Here is a 23,984-nt window from a genome sequence, read left to right as displayed (position 1 = left end):
AGGCTGCGGCACCTTAAAAACAGACGAGTGAGTGAATGACAGCCATGTTAGCACAAGCAGCCTACACCTACCTGGTGCAGCAGCAGTGACACACGGAGGCTCCTCCTCTGCAGAGACTGGATCCTTCGGGAGGCCGCTGAAGTTAACCAGCACCAGGAAACAGCCCTGAAACTAACATTTCCTCCACAAAGCCTCTACTGACGACAAGCTAACTTTAATATCAGGCTGCTGGCCGGTCTTCAGAGGTGTGTCAGCGGTGTACAGGTGATATGTGAGGTGAACCGAGCCAACGTGGAACGTTTGAATGGTTTTAAATAACCCGCCCCGTCGGGAAGGGTGCGTTTGATTTGTGTCACAGCGAGCACAGGTTGTCTTGTGTGAGGGAAGCGGCGGTAACAAGAGTTAGCTCTGAGCTAGCTTGCTTTTACTGGGAGATACCACAGACACCTGGAAGGACTTCACCAAGTGTCAGTGCTGTGTTGAAGTCTGTTCCCCCTTCAGGTGGTGTCTCCAACAGCGCCCCCCCTCTGTTGGTGTAGTAAGGGCTGAGGTTTGGTCCTGCTCAGTGGGAGCAGCACTCAGGCACCTTAAAAAGTAGCAAAAGCACAGTGCAGAAATACCCTGCTGCAAGTACAAGTCCTGCATTCAGAGTGCAAGAGCAAGAGCAAAGGTAGCATCAACATGTACCGAAAGGACCAAAAGTAAAAGTTAGCTTCATGCAAAATAACACTTGTTATATTATGGAGCATTGATGCAGTATGTTCATCACTTTAATGATGGGTATGTTGTGAATGTCCATCAGAGGATCATTAAAGTTTTATCTTCATCTATGATAATATATCCTAATTTAGTAATAATCAGAATCTGAAATAAAGTAACCGGAATGGAAATGTGATATAATGTATTTGCCTCTGAAGTGGAGTTGTGTTGGTCTAGAAGTATAAAATAACAGAAAAATGGAAATACAGTACTCAAGAAAAGTACATCAGTACTTTAGTATGTAAGTATGTACTTGAGTAAACATACTTTGCTGCCTCCCATCACTGCATAGTGCAGATAACTGGTTGTGAGGTCAAACATTTATACAACACCACAGCGACATTTAATCCTCCAAACAAAATGTGGGTGTTTGTGAACCCCTCACAGTGTGTCTGAACAACAGCAGTGGAGGAAGTACACCAACACTAGCCTATGAAGACACTTATTAAAGTGTATTAAATTCCTGCATTGCAAAAGTACATGAAGTATTATTACAAAAAACAAGTTGATCATGTTTGTATGTAAAATTGTATTTGTCAAGTAATTAGATGTCGAAAAATGAAGTGGAGCGTTAATTATGATATTTCACATAGTTTTTCGAAATAGAAGTACAAGTACCTGAAATGTACACACTTTAAGTAGGCTATAGTATTCAGTGCATGTTCTTCACATTTCATAAATACAAAACAGGTCTTGTGAGTAGTGGTGAAAGCTTGTGATCAAGACTGCGTTGTTACTCCACACACGTGCGCCATCAGACCGGATAAACTTGCTCACATTTTGACAGAATGGCATCTTACCACACAGTTTTTATTAAACATGTGGTTGTGACAATGTGTGTGTGTGTGTGTGTGTGTGTGGAGATGTATATTAATATCAATGACACAACGCAGTAGGTTTGCATTATTGTAATTTATTTGGACTCAGTTAATACTGATTAACTGTTAATTTATAAAATGTTCTGTAAAAGAAAGTTAGTTCAAACCTGTGTTGATGTACAATGGCTGGCAACATGTCACAGACAGACAAACAGCAGATTTATAAACACAGTAGTAAAATACTTATTGGTACATTTTGGCAACATCTACTCTATTGGCTGTCAAAAACTTGTAATGTTGTTAATTCATTTGATTTGGTGGACTTCAGAAGCTGCGATTTGTGCAAAGTAAGAACGTAACCATACACTTTCTAACACTCCTTTCTCGATTGTGCTGTAAGACCATTTCACAGGGAAATCTTGCTTCCTCACTGATGCAGTGATAATGACAACAGTTCCAATCTGCGAACCAGACAGACAACAAAACATGCTGGAAATGTTTCATCAACTCAAGCTGCTTCACAGTTTCCATCGTTGAACTCTTCGGTTAAATAAATGACTGGCGAGACAAATCATCTTTCTTCTAGTGCGACATATCAGCTGATATGGGAAACCTTAAGATATACTGAGTGTGAAATTAGTTCTTATTAAATAATATATAGAAAAGTATATACTCTTTGTAAACGCACTTAAAGAAAAGTATGAAATAATCCAGGATGACATTTCTGTTATTTCGTTTGGTTATCAGTAATGAAACAATGCAAAGCAATTACAAACAGACAAAGATGATATGCTGGAAGATGAATCAGACGATGCAATGAGTGTTTCAAAAATAGATGTGTTCACAAGGTGGACTGATTGTGATGCAATCTAATACAAATTCCCAGTAAAGTCTACGTTTTGAAGCTTTTATATTAAGAGAGATGTGTTTTTTTTTGTTTTTTTTTAAACAGTATATGCTGTACTGAGATTATGCATGTTAAAAGATGTTAAATCTATTTAGTCCACCTCCTCTATGTGGGATCTTCCCACTATAGAAACACAAATCTCCACTCAAAATTACACTCTAACAACATTTTGGGTTAATCTCTAAGTTAAATCTAAATTTCTCCCACAAAAATGGAAAAGGCCGACACAAACTGGAAGAACAGCCCTTTACCACCTCCTGTACCTGGTTTCATGAACAGTAGAATCTATCATGCACACATCTCCATGTGAATATATTAATCTACGCTAGTGACATTAAGTAAACCTCTTTAAAGCATTAAGACTCCTCAGTGTATCTTATTATAATAACTAATTATACACAAATCAAGTCACGGAGTCTGTGACACCGAGAGCTGTTGGTCGTTGTTTGACTGTGCTTTTGATTTGACATGTAATTTTTTTCCCTCCCACACACTCACATTAAAGAAACAGCGTGAAGACAACTGAGAAAAACCTTTACATATACAATAGAAAATAGGTTCTTTCGGCTCTACAAAAACTGTCAGATTTTATTGTTTCTTTACCTCAACATGGAGGCCACGATTTTATAAGAATAGACTGATGAATGACTGCAAAGAAGTGTAAAAAAAAATCTGTTTCCCAGATCTGATTGGGAAAAACCATGAACTCAAGGATCATCCCGACTCACAGGCACCAACCCCATTTCACCACTGTGACGCTTTCCCCTCCCCTTGCACACTTCTGCCCAGCTGGCTGTGACGGCCCCCTGATTCTGTACGGTCCTGCCTAATGGTCGTGGAAGCCTGGCATGGGAAAGGGCCTGGCATAAGCTTCAACGCGGTGGCGCAGGTCGGCGATGCGAGCCACTGTCTCTGGGTCGTGAAGAAGGAAGTCCTTGAAGTCCTGGAGCTTTCCTGGAGAACACAAAAGGGAACAGGATTTAGCTTCTTTTGTTTTATCACCACTGCCCTTTTTGTTTTCTCTCATGCTTCAGTTTCCAATAATTTATCATAACATTCAGCATATTGTACTTATTTTGCATTTCTAAAAAGATCCCTAGTTTCAAACTCTGTTTTAAAACTAAAATCTAAAAAAAAAGTGAGGCTACATTGTAATGTGCCTCCCTTCTCACAGCAGACTCACCTGTCTTTTTCTTGACATCCAAGGCAATCTTGAAGCCCTCATCCATGAACTCGACAACTTGCACAAAGTCAGCTTCTTTGAACTGTCTGGAGGTCAGGGCCGGAGCACCTGGGGCCGAGAAGAACATAAAGTCTGCAGCTTGGAATACAAAGTAATGACTAGTAATTGCAGCTTTTTGGTTTTACTGGTCCAACTGTCTCTAATCAATTTTTGTTTTTTTCCCCACTTAGGAACCATATGGTCTTTGGGGGGAAAAACAGAACCCTGAGTTTCTTGAAATTTCAGTAATGAATCTACAGAGACTCCAGATGTGTCAAATCTGTATTGATGCTGATGGGTGACTAAGGCGCAGTCAGTCAAACTTTCAATATAATAAACAAGTGAGAAGGTAATAAGTGCAGTACATGGTACTGTAGGTAAAGTACTTTGCCTCAAGACGATGCTAAAAGTGTGGAGCTCTTGAACTTCCTGGAAGATGATTAAAAACCCAAACACGCTTAATTAATCATGATCTGCTCAGTGCTTGTGGCTTAATCGGTGGCTGACTCATTTCCATATGCAGAACTACATTTCGAAAAAGTTAAACAGATTAAGTAAAAAAGAGCCAAGTAAATTCGACAAACCTTGTAGTTAATTATGGAACATAAAATGCTGAAAAGCTGACCTACACATCAAGACAGATTATCTTGACAAAGTGTTTCTAATCACACCTTTAGTGGGTATGTCAAGACCTTGTACGAGTCAAGTTAAATGTAGTGTAATGTGAAGCTGTTTCTTACCTAGCCTGAGGCCACCAGGAGTCAGGGCGCTCTTGTCCCCGGGGCAGGTGTTCTTATTGGCAGTGATTGACACGAGCTCCAGCACCCGCTCGGCCCGAGCTCCGTCGATGCCCTTAGGCCGCAGGTCCACCAGGACCAGGTGGTTGTCGGTCCCGCCTGAAATATTCAGCATTCTTAGGAAAAACTTTTGAAGAGGAAGAAAGTCCGAGGCTCCGTAGACACGCACTTCATTTTTAAGCCTTTGATCAGACCACCTCAACTTGGGCTTAACAAGGATGACGCAACGTTACCAGATTTGTTAGCTGTAGGATATGAAACTGAAGCTAATGATGAATCCAAATTACTGTTGGGTAGTTGGCATTCTCCAGTGCTTCACACCTCACCTTCCTCGTGCATTTGTATGTTTTGTATGTTTATCTGCATATGTGCTTTATGTTAAACTGAGCATTACATTAATACGTTTTAATTAATCCTGGAACAACATGAGCAAAAGATGGCTTTACTTTTTTTGTTTTAATAGACGATACCATTAAAACTATATAGGAACGATTATCATCACTCATCCTCACAGTAAAGCTGTCATCATGATGACACACAAGAACTGTATGGCATTATACAGAGAGGATCTGTTATTTCATCAAACCTTTGAGGGTAGTCTAAATACCAGGAATACCACTCTATATAATACAAGCCAGTATTAACCATGAAGCTCAATCAGCTCCTCCATATAATAGTTAAAAGTTAAAACTGAACATAATAATAATATATAATTATTATACATAATAATATAAACTTCATGTCATGGATATATTGCAGGACTGTTGTATTAGACTGCATTAGTTTTAGCTTGCTGTACCTCAACTGGAAACTGAGCATATATTATTACTCTATACATGTACATAGAAAGCAGCCATTAATGAAACCAACTTAAGTTCACACTCTGCTTCTTATTGACTATAACAGTATACAGCCTTTTCCCTGTTTTCCCTGTCCCTGTTTTAAAACAAACAACCGCAAAAGGTTTTGAAAAAGGGGAGTAGGGACACAATGCAGTGTAAGCACAGGACAAGTCTGTGCTTTTTAGGTTATCAACTGAAGGCTATACATCAAAAAAAGAGCTGAGGCCAGAGAATTAAATGCAGTACAAGATTTAAGCCTTCACTCACAAACAGAAAGTGACCACTATCATCTGGTTTTATTTTCTTGATTGACAGGATTGCTACAGTGACATCAGCCTATTTGCACATTATGAATTTAAATGGTTTTCTGTTTTGTTTTTTTTCTGTTGCGTAATTTGCATTTTGTGACAGGACATTTCTCTTTATTGACTGTGTTGTGTGTTCTCCGTTTCTTTCTGCTGTCTGCTGTCACACTGGGAATTAAAAAAACAGAATGCTTAGAGGAGATCTCCGGTATTCTTAAACCTGGGCCCTTGGATCCAAACAAGCAAACTAGCTGATTGAGGCAGTAGACCTGCAACTCTCATGTGCTGTGACTATTTTTGTCAGTGGAGTCTGGTGACTTTGAATGGAGCAATATCATCTTACTCTTTAACCTAAAGGTTTCTCTCTATAATGTTCTCAGACACGACAACTAACAATCTGCTCCTGTCAGTGGCAAAAACAAGTACTTTTAGAAGGATGTGCTTTGATTGGGTGTTTTGTCCCAAAGGATTGCATTGTAGCCATTGCAGCCTGTTTGGAGCTGCTGGTGGAGGAGATCTATAAAACCAATTACAAAACCTTTGTATCTATTAGTCATTTAGGCACCCAAATATGTACAAAAGGGGGCCTGGTTTAAAAAAATACCAGAGTTCTCCTTTAAATAGAAGTTACATTACCTGATACCAGGGTGTAGCCTTTGCTGAGGAGTGCTGCAGCCATAGCCTTGGCGTTCTTTAGTACCTGGGTGATGTACTCCTTGAACATGGGAGACTGTGCCTGGACGAACGGACGGATGGACGCACACAGACGCACAGAGACACACACAGACACAGACACAGACACATATCACGTTATTTTTGACTCAATAGTCAATGTTGTTTGTATCTTGTGATGAAAATGTTGAATTCTTTCCACTAATAACTGATCAAACAACCTTGGAAAATGTACTTTCTGTGATTAACTGTTCACCTGTTGGAGGATGGAAATACAGAAGGCATAACTCCATTTTAGTGATTAAAACCCAAATAAGTTGAGGAAGAACATCCGGACAGGAAAAATTTCCCCTCTATGGTGCAAGTGAGAGACATCACCTTTCAATGCTCCTTTACTGTCAGTAGCTGTCTAGCACAGCATTAAGATCCAGACAGTTCACACTAGAGAAAGAGAAGGAGCAGATGCCTTCAGCAGCTTAGGGAACTAGTTCCTCGAATCAAGTTTCACCCGAACATCTCAGTGGTAAAATTGTTTCACTGTAAAATTTGATTCACTAGTTATAAACTTCTTATTACAAACCAGTTATAACCAGAGTTATAAAGCTTTACATTCATACAAATGAAGTTACTTTTCCAGTGGAACTGGGGGTTAGCATGTTGTGCTGACCTGTCTGAGTGCCACAGCCACACCAGCGATGGCGTGATTATGAGGCCCACCCTGCAGGGAGGGGAAGACGGAGAAGTTGACCTTGTCCTCGAGGGCGTACATGATCTCCTTCCCCTTCTTGTCCACTGAGCGAACACCTTTACGGTAGAAGATGAGGCCAGCCCTAGACAGAACAGATTAATTAACTGACAAAAAATTCTCACCCTTTTAGTTTTCTCTAAAGCCCAACATCATAATTTCATTTGTCTGCACCCATGCCTCCTATTGCACATCAGCTGCCCAACATCGCAAAATACTATAAATGCTATTGATAAAAATGACTAATAATTCCCATGATACTCTTAAGGTATGTGACAGAGAGAAACAATTACGTACTTCTACTGAGCCTCTCTGCCTGCTCCAGACACTACAGTGCAGCAGGTCTATGGAGATTGTTATGAAATTTCTCTGCAGTTCTCACCTGGCTCCTCGGAGGGATTTGTGTGTGGTAGAGGTGACCAGGTCAGCATATTCAAAGGGAGAGGGGACCCCTTTGGCTGCCACCAGGCCACTGATATGGGCCATGTCAGCTAGCATGTAAGCCTTAATGTCGGTACACAGCTGAGGGTGAAAGGGAACAGGAAGGGAAAGGGAATAGGGAAAACAAAATTAAGAATGTCCTTTACACAGTGTAGGAATTATAGTTCTTATTAATATTCCCATACTTTTAGGCGACAGAGAAATTAGAAAAGTTCAAATAAAAGATTATTTTGTTGCTGAAAGTAGACTCAAAGTAGACCCCACCACCACCACCATTGGATTAAAAGCCTCTTCACTATATTCACCATTATTAAAATTATGTAAAAAAAAAAAAAAGGTGTTATGTTGACACGTTAAGCCACTGTAGTGGTGAACAAATTCAAACTCCCAAAAAGCTGAAAGCCTCAATTCAAATGTAGTTTTCCTGGAGCACAGAGTAAAAATGTGCACTGGCCAGATATCTATGCATTTATGTATTTGCATTTATTTTTCTTGATATATGGAGTTCTACCAGAGACCACTATAGTTACTATAAAACTAAACTACACGCAGTCTGAGTCAGTGACCCAACTGTCTTGTGTATTTTATTTGGCAGTGCTCTGTATATGTTAAAATGTGAGATAAGAAATGTGAAATAAAATCTCTTTTTTGCATTTACATTTTTCCCCTCACGGTTATGATTTGATGACTAACTCTACATCTGTTCGCAGTACCTTCAGTATCTTCTCAAAGGGCAGATATTTAAAATCAAAGCTGGTGTTATTACGCTTTTCAGCACTCTTCAGAGGCCCGCGATATTGCAGCATAATTCAATAAATCCTGGCTGTCTCCTGACAGCATTTATTGAAAAAGACAAACAATAAATAGCTTGCTAACATGCAAATGACTTGCTGGCGAATGATCAGAGCAGTAAGCAATCTTTTTAGCGCTCCAATTAATATGCATTATCATGACAATCTCCCTTCTTCGTATATCTAAACTGGATCAGCACATGTTTATTAGATTAAAAGGCAGGATAGATGGCAGGGTTACTGGAGGGGCGAGGGAACACAAGAGGGTGATGTTTGGGTAGCTGATGAACGCAAATAGTAAAACAAACTTCAGATTAAAAAAAACAGAAGCCTGTTCGAATCTAGGTAACACAACACTGAAAATCTGGAGAGGAGCCCGGCCCGGCAGATTCTGCAATAAAACAGTGAACAGTTCCACAGAGACATGCCAGGGGGGAAATATGGCCCCACTTCAGGCTTAGTGGCAAAGTAGTTATGGTGCTTAATAAAAACAGCTCTGTAATGGTGGGACACTCCATCTGATGGTAGTAGCTAAAGTGGAGCTCTGCAACAAAGGGATGCAGTCATGGAGTGAATGAAGTGAATCAGCTGGTGGGTATAACAAAACTGATAAAGGGGCCTCTTGTGCACTGTCAAAGAGAGCAGTGAAGTGTGCAGTTAAAAGTTGCTGCTGTGTACATGTGAGTCAGTGAGAGTATCCACGTTTAGCTCAGGTAAGAAGGCAAAAGAGGAAGAAAGCATCTGTGCTGTCGAGTGCGAGTGTGAACTACCCCAAAAAATTAGTTTGTGTTTGGAAACGTTGATGGTAGAAAAGGAATGCTTGGTATTTAGAGCAGACAGATCTGTGCTGTGGGATAGTAATTAGTGAGGATATGGTTGGAAGTGATCCTGGCTAGGTCTGACCTATCAGTAAGGGAAGCAGGTGTGTGTGACAGTTCAGTGGAAAAGGTTGGCTGAGTTTTGAATAAAAGGACCAAACTGGCCCGACCTTTCTAACGCAGGATGAGAAGTTGAGAAAACAGGTAGCAGGAGAGGAAGGGGTGGAGTGAAACACACACACATAAACAGAGGGAAAGATGGGATGAAAGCTAAGTGAGGATTGAATACAGAGAGAGTTCTCCATGCACCTTCTTGATGCGGGCGTAGTCAATGAGCCGGGCATAGGCGCTGGTGCCAGCGATGATGAGCTTGGGCCGGAACAGCTTGGCCGTCAGCTCCATCTGGTCGTAGTCTATGAGTCCTGTTGCAGTCTGCAGAGAGAGCAAGAGGGAGATGGATTAAGGAGAGAAAAAAAGAGGCAGAGAGGGACTAAAGACGTGGAGGACGAATATGAGAATATTAAGAAGAGAGTAAGGGTCAGGGGAGAAGAAAAAAAGAAAGAGCATGACAGAATGAAAAAAAAGTTGTCAGATATCTTGACGATCAAGAGCAAACATTAACACGGAAGAGAGATTTTTTTCCATTTGAAGATCATTTGATGCAGCTGCATTTGAAGTACTTTGGCTACCTTAAAAGGGGAAGGGATTTATTTAAGGGGAGACATTTCAACATATATCAAGGAAGAAGATGGAGCAATTGCAGTAATGCACCCCTACTTATCCTAATTCAACCTTTTAGGGATCTACTCAACTGGTGTGATGAGGCTGAACACATCAGAGGTTGGTTTGGAGACTCTTCTGGCTCCTTTCATTGAGATAAGCAATTCAAGAACTATGTTTGACAATCCATTGTTCAGAGGATGCACTTCAGTCACATGAAATGGAGTCAGACTGGACCAGTCAAATGACTAGTGTGTCTTGTGCCTGAATCTCCACTTTTACCTCCTCCTCCTCAAAGCATCAGAGAGGAGAGACAATACAGGCGAGAGAACAGGATGGAGCAGGAAAAAAAGCAAGAGACAGGATGGAAAGGATGGAGACTAAGGGATACATGGACAAGAAAAAGCAGAGAGAAAAGGAAGAGGGAGAGCTTTATTTAGACAACCTGATAATCTCCATCTCCAGAGCGCATCTATGGATGCCCCCTCACTCCATCAAGCTGCTCATTGTGAAGACAGAGCCAGTGGTGCTGGCCAGCCTGTCGATTTCCCATTATCTCTCCCGCAGAGGGGTCCTGCCTGCTCATACATCAGCAGGTCTGGACATGCAGACTCTCATGGCCATCCATCAGCCGCTACCAACACTACCACACAACTATGACCCCAGGAATAAAATACTATATACCAAGATATAATGCACTGATCATCTCTACATGTTAAATCAAAAAAATACTTGTCACGTCTGAGGGATCCTGATAGTACCGATTTCAATACTGGTGGAAAAAAAAGCACTTTGAATGTTTTAAATATTGTACCAAACTAATAGGACTTTATGGTTGTGTTGGGAGTTAAGAGGCCATACATCAACCAAAACACCGGCATTTAAACGCCTCTGTCATCAAGCGGCTGTTGGCAAGTGTTTGTTGGGCTGAAGTTCCTTGAGTTAGACAGTGAAATCCCTACCCACTCGGCCTTGTGCTGTGCCTGTGGGGGCAAAAAGCAAACAGGATTTCCCAAAAGGGGATAACAGTGTTTCTACTACATTTTTCTCTTCTTTTCTGTTCATTTAAATGAATATCCTGTTATTACATTACTATCTAGAGCAAAAGACCAAGTCAAACATATTTGGGTCTTAAATTTAGATATGTCTGAGTAGTATAACAAGAGGAAAGAACAAACTCTTGAAGCAAATCTTCAATAAGCAATGACTCCAACAAGAGGAGCTAAAAAGGTTGCTCAGTTTGATCAAAATGACCAAAGCGTTGTGGCCTTTAACTAATCGTTCACAGTTTTCTCCCTCATTCATGATTAGAGTAATTGGGCTTCAAAATATTCAGTTAAAAAATGAAGTCTAGTGTGGTTTTGTCCACAAAACCAGCACAATTTCTTACTTCAGCCATCAACAGTAAAATGAAGGGCAGAAACTGAAAAAGTGGAAGAGATGACCGATAGTACAACCGAAACACGAGGGATGTTGCAATGAGTGCTGCAGCAGAAAAAGTATCAGTACACCTGAGAAGACTGTAGACCCAAATACGCGGACCGGTCTGGCCAACAGTGCTGGTTCATGTGGTGGTCAGTCAACAACTGACTCTGGAAAACTTGAAACTTTTCTGTCAATCAACCAATTGATTAATTGGCTAACAAGTTAACATTTCAGCTGTAATGGAAGATCAGACATTTTGTAGGTGAAAATTTTAGTTTGTAAAATAACTACAGCTGTCAAATAATTGTAGTAAAGTACAGTATTTCCCTCTGAAGTGTTGTGGAGTAGAAGTAGAAAGTGGCATGAAGTACCTCAAATATTTACTTGAGTACAGCACTTCAGTAAATGTACTAAATTACATTCCATAACTGGGGGTCTCTACTTACATTTAGCTTGTAGGGCATGGACTCAAAATAGATTGAGGTTGCCGAGATCCTCTTCACATCGGACATGTAGCCATGGGTCAGACTGGGGTAACAAAAAGGAACATGTAGACAGACAAGAAAGCAAGAAAATACAGGCACTCAGTTACATTAGCTTGCAAGCAACTTGATTTATGACAGAAACGTGTTATAGTGTAAACAAATGTGCAGGAGAAGAAAAGAGGAAAACTGACTGTTATTGATTTTTCAGGTACTGCAAATGACCAACAAAAAACTGGGGCAGCTTAGAAAAGTAGAGGGTGAGGGAAAATAACTGAATAAAAAGCAGCAGTGGCTACTGACTGTCCTCCGTCGGGCAGATCCAGGCCCATGATGCGGTCGTGAGGGTTGAGCACGGCGGTGTAGACGGCAAAGTTAGCTGGGGAGCCAGAGTACGGCTGAACGTTGACACCCCACAGAGCTGGGTCTAGGTCAAAGGCCTCCAGGGCTCGTTTCTGACACAGCAGCTCAATTTGGTCGACCACCTCTGCTCCACCATAGTATCTGAGGGTGGGTTGGAAAAAAAAAAGGACACCCTTAGGCCATTTCCTAACTGATGCATCACTCCTGCAAATAACCTGCAGAATTCAGCTTTAATATTAATTCAATTTAAACCCGCAATAATTCTTTTTTTTTTGGCTACTTGGAGACAGCTGAAACAAGTTATGAACACAGACATAGCATCTCCTTTTAAGTTAACAGTAAACAGTTTCCTACTTACAAAACCAGCACATGGGGAGAAACATTATCATCAATTTTTAGTTAGCCACTGGGCAAATGCCCCATATTAACTCTCTTTTAGCTCTATTTTTAGTCTCCAATAACACGACAAACCTGTGGGAAGTTATTTGGCTCTTTAGCTGCTAAATGCTCCACGATCACCAGATTAAAACTGGATCAACTGGATTAATCAATCACCTGTGTCTGTCTGCAGTTTGGTGCTAAGCAGATAGTGAACAGTGGGTTTTAACTGCTGCTTGCTGCATCTGAAAAAGATGCTAGCAGTGAAACTAAAGTGAAACAGTACAGCTGCATGCCAGGCAGCTAAACAACGAGCTGAAAGTCACTATAAAGCTCTGTCAAGCTGAGGGAAGCTGCAGATTCAGTTGATAATACTATGTAGGTTAATCACTACGAGTGACCCCTTTCACATCGTCATTTGATACATTGTTATTATCAATATATTGGTTATAGCCAATATCAGCAGTGCCAGTTACCAATCAAACATGTGCCGCAAACTGCACTGTTGGTGCCAAACATTTAGAGTAATATAAACCAATGTTAACTCCAAACTACCTCAGATCTGGGACATCTCAGGTGAAAATACTCATCAAACCCTTTCAGTGGAATTACAGATGAAGGAGCAACAGATGGCTATCGTACAAAACACTCATTCAATGAGTTCATCCTTTTGTTTCATTACATTAAAGTGTAAAACAGCAGATGAGTAGGATGTATTTGTGTGTGGGGGATTCGGTGGGAGGGAAATTTATGGTAGGCTTGTATTCCAGGAATCAAAGGAATCAAAAGAGAAACATGTCAGCTCTCTGTTTGCTGCTGATAAATGTGAATTATCTGTGGAAAATAACAGAAAATAGGAACACTGAAAATAGAGAACATGCAACTATCAGCCTGGGCACTAAATTCTTCCAATGTATCCCCTCAGGAATCTTCTTTGGCAAGGCAGAGGCTGTGGATTATTTGCTGTGTGGTTGGTGTGAACTATTATAGGGCAAGCTAGAGAACACAGTCTGAATCAGTGCGTGTCTATGTGTGTGTGTATGTTTGTAACAAATATCCTTAAGCAGAGAATATCAACAGTGTTAATAAGCTGGGTGTGACTGAATAAAAACACTCACCTTCTCCCTGGGTAGCCTTCAGAGTATTTGTTGTTCAGACAGGATCCCTGAGCTTCCAGAGCAGCTCGACTGCAGAAATTCTGCGATGAGAAAACACACACACACACACACACACACACACACACACACACACACGTAAACATGCACACTCAGATCAATGGTGTGAGTGGACAGAAGGGACAAGGACTGCAAATTAAAGTCTGTTAAGTGATAGTGAGAAATCCCCCTCTAGCTGAAGGCAATCATTACAGTATTGAACCTCTGGACTTCCATAGACTAACACTGAACTCCACAATGCTTATCGCCTCGCTGCTGGAGGATACAAGATAATGTAATAAACTTTTCTGCACATGCTGAGATGCATTGGTGTGGCCTTTTTTTAAAATCATTTTGCAATGCATTTTCCAAGAAAAATGAAAACTGCAAAGGGGTAGAATTTGCTCTAAAGTTTTCCTTTATTTCTTGTCTATGAGCTGAAAGGAGAAGAATGTCAAACATTTAGTTTAATATATATATAATATCAGTAAGTGCTATTCACTTCTCACTGACACATCTTATTAGCCTGATTTCAGTAGACAACATCCTTGGATTTATTTTGCTGGACTTCTTAAAACTAATCAAATCAAATCCATCCAAAACAATGTTGTTACATTTCCTCGAGTACAAATGCCAAGCGTTCCTTTGTTCAAGCTTCTAAGATGAGGTTTCCTCTATTCCTGTTTAGTGGAGTAAAGTGCTGCTGTTGGTTGACAACTTCATTCTAACTTAAACATTTTGCTCTTGCTGAAGACAAGGACAAGTGGTCTGATAATACATTATTTACAGTATGGGAAATTATACAAAATATTAAAAATGAGAAGACATTCATTCATTTAGCTTTACTAATTTTTAAGTAAGCCCACCATTACTATCCATGATACTAAACTATAAAAGATAAACTGCTTCATATACTGTACAAAAGTCTGCAACAGACTATGAAACCCTGTGTTCATATGGCCTCCTGACACGACACTCCTACTCTACATTATCTCACTGGCTGGTAATAGAGTCTGACACAAAACACGCACACTCACACTCTCTGGTGGTGGTGTGTGTGTGTGGTTATGCTAATGCTTCACCTAGAAGCCAAGAGGAGATCAAGGGAGATAACAGCTCCAGTAACAGCTTTCTGCTGCGTCCGTCTGTCATGCCGAAGACTGTGCCTATATTAGAAAAGGAAATGCATTTGCTTCTCAGCGTCTGAAAGTGTGTGTGGGTGTGGCCGTGTGTGTGTGTGTGTGTGTGTGTGTGTGTGTGTGTGTGTGTGTGTGTGTGTGTGTGTGTGTGTGTGTGTGTGTGTGTGTGTGTGTGTGTGCGTGGACACGTGTGGGAAAATGTATGTCTTTTCATTCAAGGAATGCCTGCCTGGGCTGTACTCCTTGCAGAGTGAGGCGGGGAGGAGGCAGAATGAAGATATCACCTTTATCTCACACTAGAGCGGTCAGGCTTTGTGTAGAGAGGGGGCCGATATACTCCACTGAACAACCACTGTGGTGAGGAAGAAACAGGAGGAGAGAGAAAGAGCAATACAAGATAAAACCTTGTCTGCTCTTTTGAATAGTAAAATTTTCTATTTCACACCATCCAGCCAAAGAGTTACACAAATGTTTCTGTAACAACTGAGCTATTGTCCTGTGGATGTTTTTACTATTAAAGTAGCCAAGTGTGAATGACTGGATATGAATTTGTTCTTTTTTGTCAGAGTTCACGATATCCGTTTTATTATTTGTATGTTAGAGCCAGAGGATCAGTTTTACTAGCCACAAAACCATGAAACCAGCAAGTTTACTGCAGTAACATATTAAAACATACTATAACAATATGGTTTAGGAATAAATATTTGAACGTAACTAATTTAATAGACACGTCATTTGTCGTATTGCTGTGCTGTGCATACTGAATTTATCTACAGGACGAGCCTTGATAAACCGCTGATAAGGCCTTTTCTGTCAATGCTGCCTGCAGTAACATGGGAGAAACCCACAGTATAACCAGAATAGACATCCATGAGACTAGAGAGAGTATTATTTCATTCCTTTTGCCAAACCATTAATCAGAGGTGATGGGGTGTTTTCAGCTACCTGCACTGCCAACATACTGGGGAGCTGTTGCCAGTTCTTACAGGCATCGAGTAAGTGTTTGCATTGATCGAGTTGACTCACTTTTAAAGAAAGTCAATGCAAAGTCATACAGGATGGGTCTTCATATTCTACATTCTTCCCATCCGTCTGTAAAATGTTTGATCAAGTAGATGTGTACTTTAGCCAAACAGTCAAAAACACATTAAGTTAAAAATAAAACACCATTCATATCGGCGAAAGATGATTTACCTCAGATGCAATGAGCTCCAAGCCGCGACACTGCCTGTCCTTCTCCTTTTGCAGGAGATCCCACATCTCAGGGTCATCCTGAGCCAGGCTTTCCTGGCCTGTCCATGGACGATCTTCATCTACTGTACGAGTGGCAGCGTGGGACTGCTGGCCACGTACACAGAGACGAACTGGGGCTCGCTGGCACAGTGGCTACAGGCAGATGAGACGTTGCGATGTTGATACATGAGGACATGATGAGAGAGAGGGAATACAGAGAAAGGAACGGAAAGATTTGAGATTATGTTAATTTTAAACAGATATAACACAGAATCCATTCAAGACTGGGCCTTTTCACTAAAATGGGTCTCATGAGGACCAACAGTGACAACATTGTCAAAGCTGCTACACAGAACATTATTTTTCTGCAGAATGATTTTATCACTTTATATATTTGAGGTAACGCTCTGATTTGTCCTATATAAATAAAGAGACATTTCAAGTCCCTCCTCTTTTCCTCACTCACTCTAATATGTAGCCTGGTATAATTAGAAACTGGCGTGTTTGCATGATATCAATAATCAGCATGGTTGTTCAATTATGCCTCTATCAGCACTTCTACAAACTGAGGGACTGACTTTTACAGCCTCAGTGTACCGAAGGAGGCATATAGAGAACAGATTCAGCACTTCCTGCTTATCTAATCTGGACTGGGGCTGGCGAGTCCTGCTGCTGCTGCTGCTGCTGCTGCAATGCCTGATCGTGAGCGTATGCAGAGTCCATGCGATTTTCACTGTCTCAGTCTTTTTTCTAAATGGAACATGAATCCTATACTGATTTTAGTCCTGGTTCTTCTATGCACTTATGTCTATGATATATATAGATTATATCTAACACTATGGCTTGGTGTTGCATACAATAATATGAAGCCGTTTTCAGCATCAAATGATTGTTGTGCATTACAGCTGTACGTGTGCCCCTCGGTGCTCGAGTTCCCTTTAAAAACCTCAATCAGCAGGGAGAGCACTGTGTGCGAGAACTCAGAGGTTAAAAAAATCTTTGACAGGTTGATTGCACTCACATCAAATTGGCTCTTTCCCATCATTTAATCAACAATATGATGATGACTCTGTGTTGAGATCAATCCCATCACTGACACCATATAGTTATCATCTGTACAGGTGTGCTGGGGTGTGAGGGACTGCCTCCCTTTAATAGCACCATTAAAAAGCAATTAACACAATGCTCAAGACCGGTTTAGGACAGCAATATGAAAAAAGAACAAAAAAAACGCAATTTATGCTTATTCCATGTGGTGTATAAAATGTTTGGATAGTTAATCTTTTTCGTTGGCTATACTGCACTGTAAATCTTACAAAGAAACCAAGTTTTAAGACAAAAAAAATGTAAGCATGTTAATGTTGGGCAGAACACCACACGGGAATCTTCTCTGCAGTGCAAAAATGAGTGGTGTCGTGGTGCAACATCCTTTGTTAACAGGAACTCTTTATCCTTAGGAACAGCTTGCAGATAGTTTATCTACTCCAACGCTGTTTGGCCCATCCTCTGTACTCCGCCTCGTCATCTGCTCCCCAGGGTGGAAGAGGGGACAGCGGTGACACACCGGGGGAGGCGTCTGGCGCATTAATGGCCGATTTCTAACAGTCCCTACTCTGGCCTTCTGTCACTGGTGGCAGTGGTGATGGTGGAAAAGGGGATAAGGCCCCCCCCCTGGGTTCTGGAAGAGATGAGGGCCTGGGGAGACAGGTCGGGCTGCCTCCGAGGACACGTTTCTCGCTGAGAAATCACACGGGTCATTAAATCTTGACGGGAACTGTCCTTCGCTGTCTGAGTTTCTGCTGGGACACACCAAGGCCGGGGAAAGGAGTGGCAGAAAAACCCAACACAAGCCAATGCAATGCATGGTTATAGCGCTACTGACAACTGCAGAACAGACAATGGTGCCTCTCCCTCCCACTCCTCCTCGCCTCCACCTTCATCCCAGCTTTCCTTTTCCCACCCTTGCCCTGTCCCCATCATGTCACCCAATGCTGCTAAGCACACTCAGCAGCATAGTAGCACTCATGTGGTGTTTTCATTAGCTTGTCTTGTCATTGATATCACTACCACAGCATCCAGACGGGGACAGCACAGGGCTCAAACAAACAATACACAGGTCATTCCCTGTAGTCTGCCTCTCTACTTTCCTGCCTCATTTGCCAGCCCTGATCATTACAGGAGATTAATTAATAAACACAAGATGAACTGATCCAAGAAAAGTGAGAGCCAAGATACAAGCACCAAATGTGTCACAGTGGGACTATTTTTAGACGACAGATGACGCTGTCGTTTGAAGGTGAACTTGATGAAAACTCTACTGTGAGAAAAGGGGCGGGAGAGGCCACATCAACATGGGCGCCAAGCACGAAATACTGGCAGCCACAGATTCGCTGCATCTGCGTGACAATGGTAATTGTTGCCTGTTTACCTTTCCCGTCAAACATCTGTGCCCAAAGACCAATACCAGGGAGGAAGAAAAGGGAAGAAAGAAAATCGTTCCATTAATCCTAGTTCTGTATTATTTTTGCTCATTTCCTGAAGCAGCTCCTGAAGCAAGTCAATTTTACAGATGACTGCTGTCCATCAGTGGCTATACCAAACAACAATCAGCCAGGTAACAGAAGAAAAACAGAAAAGACTAGAGTGGAGAAACAGTGAAGGAAAAAAAAAAAAAAAAGATATGCAAGGTTAGAAAGAAGAAGTGTCAACAGGGCAGCAGCATCCGTCAGTTTGACACGCAGTTGCCTCTTTCCCTGTCACTGACTAATAGCTGGGCTGTCCGTTACAAATTGCCCTGTGATTCAGTCTGGATAACACCAAGCTGAGGAATCTGGATGGGGTGAATAGGCGTGAAGGGATGGAGGCAGAGTCCAGGGCAACTCCACTCTATTCGGGTCAAAGGGTTGTCAAGGTGACAATCAGACTTAAGCGACGCCTGCAACAAAGCCAATCTTCAGGCGGTGGAACGATACATTTACGCTGCAATCTTCCCACAGCTCTTCTTGTGGTGAGGGTGGTGTTGGTGGGTTTCCCAGTGCCTCAGGGAGTGTAGACGCATGCTGTGAACTACACCATTGACAAAGTCGTGGTCAAGCCTGACTCATGGCCTTTCTTTTTTGCCCGTGCCCACAACCCTGATTCTACCCGTCAAACATCAAAAATGGCACTGCGAAATGCTGTTTGGGCTGTCACGGAAAAGCAATTTTGAACCACATATATACAGTTAACTCAGTCCAAAAAACTTTACTTTAATAAGCCTAGATTTGTGAGAATAAATACTGATGCATTTCAGTGATAGTACTCAAAAAGCAGTAAAAGTAGGCAGTTTTAGTTTTCAATTCACTATAAATGTGAAAAATGTGGAAAGGGCTGGGGCTGCAATGATTATTCTCATTATCATTTAATCTTCCAATTATTTTCTTCATTAATCAATCAATCATTCTGCCTATGAAATGTAAGAAGCTACTGGAAAGGGTCTGGTATAATTTCCCGTAAGCTCAGTTTGGCATTTTCAAACAGTTAAATATATTTTCATAATGCATCAACTTAAAATGATTTAAGAGAGAAAAGTGGTACATCCTTACATTTGAGGCCTGAACCAGAATGATAAAATAATAATGTTATTTGTTAAATGCAGTACTCCTGTAAAGGATGCATACGTTTTATTTGGATGCAGAGGACTTTTGTGTAGTTTTCACATTCATAAATATGTTAGCAAACTTAAAAGATGCACAGGGAGCATGCAGTCATGGTGTGAGTATCCCCAGACACTGGCAGATGCTTGTTTGTTTGTTGTGTGTTTAGGCTGGTTCTGGTATGACAAACACTTGAAACGTCTTTAAAGGAGTTAGAGTAGCTCCAAGCAACTTATAAATATCACTGATGAAGGAAAAAATGGATGAAGGCACGAAACAGGGCTCAACAATGTGTTTCTGTTCAGCTCCTGTTAAATTAAAAAAAGATAAAGCAGGCCTCTGCTGGAACAATGTTATGTTTGTCTATGTCAAAAACGGATGTGTGAATTGGAATTTTTGTGGTTTCGGTAGGTGAAGAGACAAGCTGTGTTCAGGGTGACACTCAAAACTATTTCTAAGCAACTTTAAAAGTATGTTTAAAATAATCTTTTTTGCTGAGTAATACCGAATATACCAACACCACTCTGTTGGTTGATGTTGGCACCACATAGATGAAAACAAAAATGTTATTGCCTCTTCTCCAAATCGAGTCAACTTCTGTTCACTGTAACTTTTGAGAAATGTAGGATTTCTGCAAATCTTTTCCTCAGAACTTTAAACAAAAGCCTGGTGAGTAGGAGTTATGCAACAAAATCCAAAGGGCAGCAGGTCGTCTCACAAACGAAAAACAAAGCCCTCTAATCTTTCAGTACACAGCACACAAACGTACCCGTACTCTTAGTATTGATTTTGACTATTAAGTATTCATTTATACATTTTCATTTATATTTTGTAAGTTACTCTTTATTGTGACTTCATTATGCAACATAACCAAAGATACACGTGGTTACATTTTCTATGAGGGAAATTTCAGTGAAAATGCAACTTTCCACATACCCATTGAAAAAGAAAAAAAAACAGAAAACATTTTGTCCAGCGTTGATACTTGGTGAGACAGGCTAATACTTTTCTTCCATAAACTGGTGTCAGCTTTCTGGTTACATCACTGGCATGCTGACTGTCCTTCTTGTCTAGTGCGGTGGGCCCACACAGAGGCCACAGCAGTAAACTATTATGCAGCAGTGGTCGAAGGTGATGCAATTTTTCAATCTCCTTACTTTTCTGCATGTTTACACTGAAAATGAAAGCACACATCTTTTACTGAGTGTTTAGAACAGCAAGCCCTAAAGGTTAAAAGGTATTTGAGCAGCATTTAAGTCTTCTATGTGACCTCTGGCTTGCAGTTCTTACAAAACGCCAGTGGTTTAGAAAGAAAAAAAAGTCTCTGATGGGTGTACAGAGATACAGCAGTCTGTGGAAATAGCAGTACTCAGTTTGCTCCTCAATGTTCTCACACTGCTGAACTGAATCTTCATTTCCTTTCTCTAATTCCACAGATGTCTCACAGAGCAGAACCTAAACTGTCAAGGCTACAGACTGTGACATTTAATGTCATTAAATGCTGAACCTCAAAAAGCTTTGAAATTGATTGTTTGTGTGCTTTTTTCATCATTATACTTTGAATCCAAGCTTCATCAACACCTCCAATGGCCTTTATTTTGGGAGATGTGATCTTCATGAGTGCAAAAGTGTAAAAACAGCTGAAAACCTTGCTTCTTTGGTCTCTTTTATTGGGAGAAAGGTTTTCATGATGGGATTAGAGATTATAATTATTCTAAAATGTATTGACTTGGGTCTTTGGAATCCATTACCTGCAGCCAGTGGTCTATTTAAGAGCAAACACTCCCATAATGGCCAAAGTAAACTGTTCTCTGCAGATGTTAATATTCACGGCAACAGATGAAATACTGCTCTGAAGACCCAAGTCACAAAAGTTGAGTTTCCTTCAACATTCGCCATCTTTCGCCCAATCCTAAAACTGTCTTCTTAAAAAAAATAGGTCAACAGCGACAAGAAATAACCGCACAAGGACTGAATTTTTTCTCTCACATACACAGATCGCGTGAGGACACCGCATGCCTCAACCAAAAAGTCTTGTGAGTCCCATTGAAATTCAATGCAAATGCACACTTAACCAATTAGGACCAATAGGAAAAGCATGCAATCATGTGAATCACTCAGTTTAATGGGAAACTTCAAACATACTGACAGTGACTTATAATAACTAGGTCTGAATACATGCCACAAGATTTTGGCACAAACTTGGCATAGCCTAGTTGTTTCTGAGAAACAGCACACAATTTGCACCATCTCCAAAAATGGGTCACTTGACATAGTCCAAAATTAGGCTATTAATAGGCCTACACAAACTTTTTTTTCCAACACCTCCATCACTCTGGTGTCTCAACTATACAACCAATACAGAGATTTACTTGGCAGCGATAGGCTTCATCAGCATTGTATGAACTTGTTTAGCAAGGTCATGAATGTAATGGACGTTCATCTATTTGTCAAAGTCATGTGCTCCAGCTTTAACCCTTTAATGCCTGAACCATGAAAACATTGCCAGAAAATTCAAATTTCTTTGAAACTGGAGTGTTTGTTGAACCTTCTGACAAATTACAAAAAAAAAAAAAATTAAGTTTAAAAAGTCTTAATTTGTATCGTTTTTGCTACATCCGGCATTTTTGTGCAATTTATTGCTCACTGTTTGTTCATCTTAAACAAACAGAAACATATAAAACACATAAGATACAAAAAAACAAAAAATATCACACTGATGATGTAGAGGTCTCAAAAACTCATGTATCAAATATGATACACTTGGCGTTAAAGGGTTAAGTTAAAAAATTAACACTGGGTAAGGTGTTCACTGAAGTATAAGGTAATATTAGAGGGTTGTTGTTTGCAGTGTTATGTTGGCCCTAAATAAACAGTATTGTAAAACGTTTGTGATATTCATTTGCTCCTATATGTATGTAAACGAGGTGAGTCTAATAGGTCGACTGAAACAGACAAATACAGCAACCCTGCAATAATTTTATGAACAGTAGACTAAATATTACAGATTTAACATTAGTTTTAGCTAGGTGTACCTAATTCAATGGCAGCTGAGTGTATAAGTGGATCTTTGAGTTTTCACTGACCTTATATATACACATTTATTAGGATATATCAGTATCAGCAAAATTATGCTGACATTGTCTTTGCGGCTACCCTAAAGTAATAAACACTTCAACAAGTGAAGAAACTGCTGACGTTGCTGAAAGAATGACATTGTGTTACGAGTTTGACGAAAAAAAAGGGTTATCTGTGAAAGTCACATAATTATCTCTAAGTTTGTGGTTAATATTTGCTCGGTGCTGCTTCAGCCTCATTTTGCACTTTGAACGTTATTGGGGGCATTTCTAGTTAATATATCATAGTATGTTAACCACACACAGAGCCCTCCCATTACTAACACTTTGATCGTAATTAAAGCAAAAGCAAAACAATGTGTGTGGAGCTTATTAACAACAAAATACCTTTATAAAGAGACGCCGCGCCATCTCATCAAGTTACCCTAATGAGAAGTGAAGCGACGTGGCTGGACTGAGAGGCTTTGGGGTGCAGGGGACACGTTGCTGTGTTGTTTCCTCCAGTTTCCCCTCATGATGAAACTGAGCCGTCACTGTTGCATCATTACGTGGACACAATTGCAGCTGTGCAACATGCACTGATAACTAGCCTGCTAGCTTAACACCTAGCCCCCTAGATCTAAAACATGCAGGGTAGAAAACATAGTCAGCGGATAACTGATGCAATTATTTCCCCATTTGGTGAATATTGGACACCTTCCTAAAGCGAGGGGGGCAATTTAAACCCCCCAAGACTTGTGGTCCTGACCCACTCTGACGTGAAGCTAGCTAACAGTTTAACCACCGGCTAAGTTACCACAACTGAAACACACCGTCAAGCAAACAATGACACAAAAGCGGTGCTTTATGACACACTTACCCGTGTGAGTTGTCTCAGAGCGAAGGACAGCATGTTTCCAGTTCTCAGGCCGGAGGAAAAAGCAGCACAGCCAGGCGACACACCGCTGACAGGCTCCGAGAGAAGTTGTTAGCAACGGCTGGTTACGCTTATCCGGTCGCAAGGGTTGATGGGTATCGTAGGCCTTTGTGGGGAAGGAAGGGAGGCCGGCACTGTGCCTACAAAACCAATTACTGCTATATCTGTTATTCATGGGCTCATTCGTCTTCTTTATAGCTTCTACCGGTTTCATGCTCACAAGGTGACTGAGAGGACCAACAGACCACAGTGAGTGAAAGCAGCTGTCACTGATATATACATTTTCAACACATATTTATACAAAAATGTATATATTAAGCAAAAATAGTTAGATGCAATAAACTG

The 23,984-nt window shown here is 40.8% G+C and overlaps 1 protein-coding gene across 1 annotated transcript; it reads right to left on the bottom strand.

Annotated features, from left to right (window-relative positions):
• Positions 1–1,703: 1,703 nt before the first annotated feature.
• On the bottom strand, positions 1,704–23,678 carry shmt2 (serine hydroxymethyltransferase 2 (mitochondrial)). The gene is made up of 12 exons (XM_070846191.1): positions 23,583–23,678; positions 15,973–16,164; positions 13,604–13,683; positions 12,048–12,248; positions 11,709–11,790; positions 9,427–9,549; positions 7,450–7,589; positions 6,990–7,152; positions 6,287–6,386; positions 4,447–4,602; positions 3,668–3,775; positions 1,704–3,438 (listed from the first exon to the last, which is right to left on the bottom strand). Exons 1-12 carry the CDS (start codon positions 23,613–23,615, stop codon positions 3,311–3,313), a joined length of 1,506 nt encoding a protein of 501 aa, XP_070702292.1. The 5' UTR covers positions 23,616–23,678; the 3' UTR covers positions 1,704–3,310.
• Between the last annotated feature and the right edge of the window lie 306 nt (positions 23,679–23,984).

This window comes from Pempheris klunzingeri, chromosome 2 (genome assembly GCF_042242105.1).
Source record: "Pempheris klunzingeri isolate RE-2024b chromosome 2, fPemKlu1.hap1, whole genome shotgun sequence".
Taxonomy (NCBI): domain Eukaryota; kingdom Metazoa; phylum Chordata; class Actinopteri; order Acropomatiformes; family Pempheridae; genus Pempheris; species Pempheris klunzingeri.
The sequence above is the reverse complement of the archived record's forward strand: the minus strand, read 5'-3'. Positions and strand labels throughout refer to the sequence as shown.

Coding starts and splice junctions, on each gene's coding strand:
- shmt2 (XM_070846191.1), bottom strand. CDS start 23,615: ATGCTGTCCTTCGCTCTGAGACAACTCACACGG. Junction 16,165..23,582: donor CTCTGAGACAACTCACACGG/GTAAGTGTGTCA, acceptor ATCTGCCTGTAG/CCACTGTGCCAGCGAGCCCC. Junction 7,590..9,426: donor ACTACGCCCGCATCAAGAAG/GTGCATGGAGAA, acceptor TTTCACCCTCAG/CTGTGTACCGACATTAAGGC.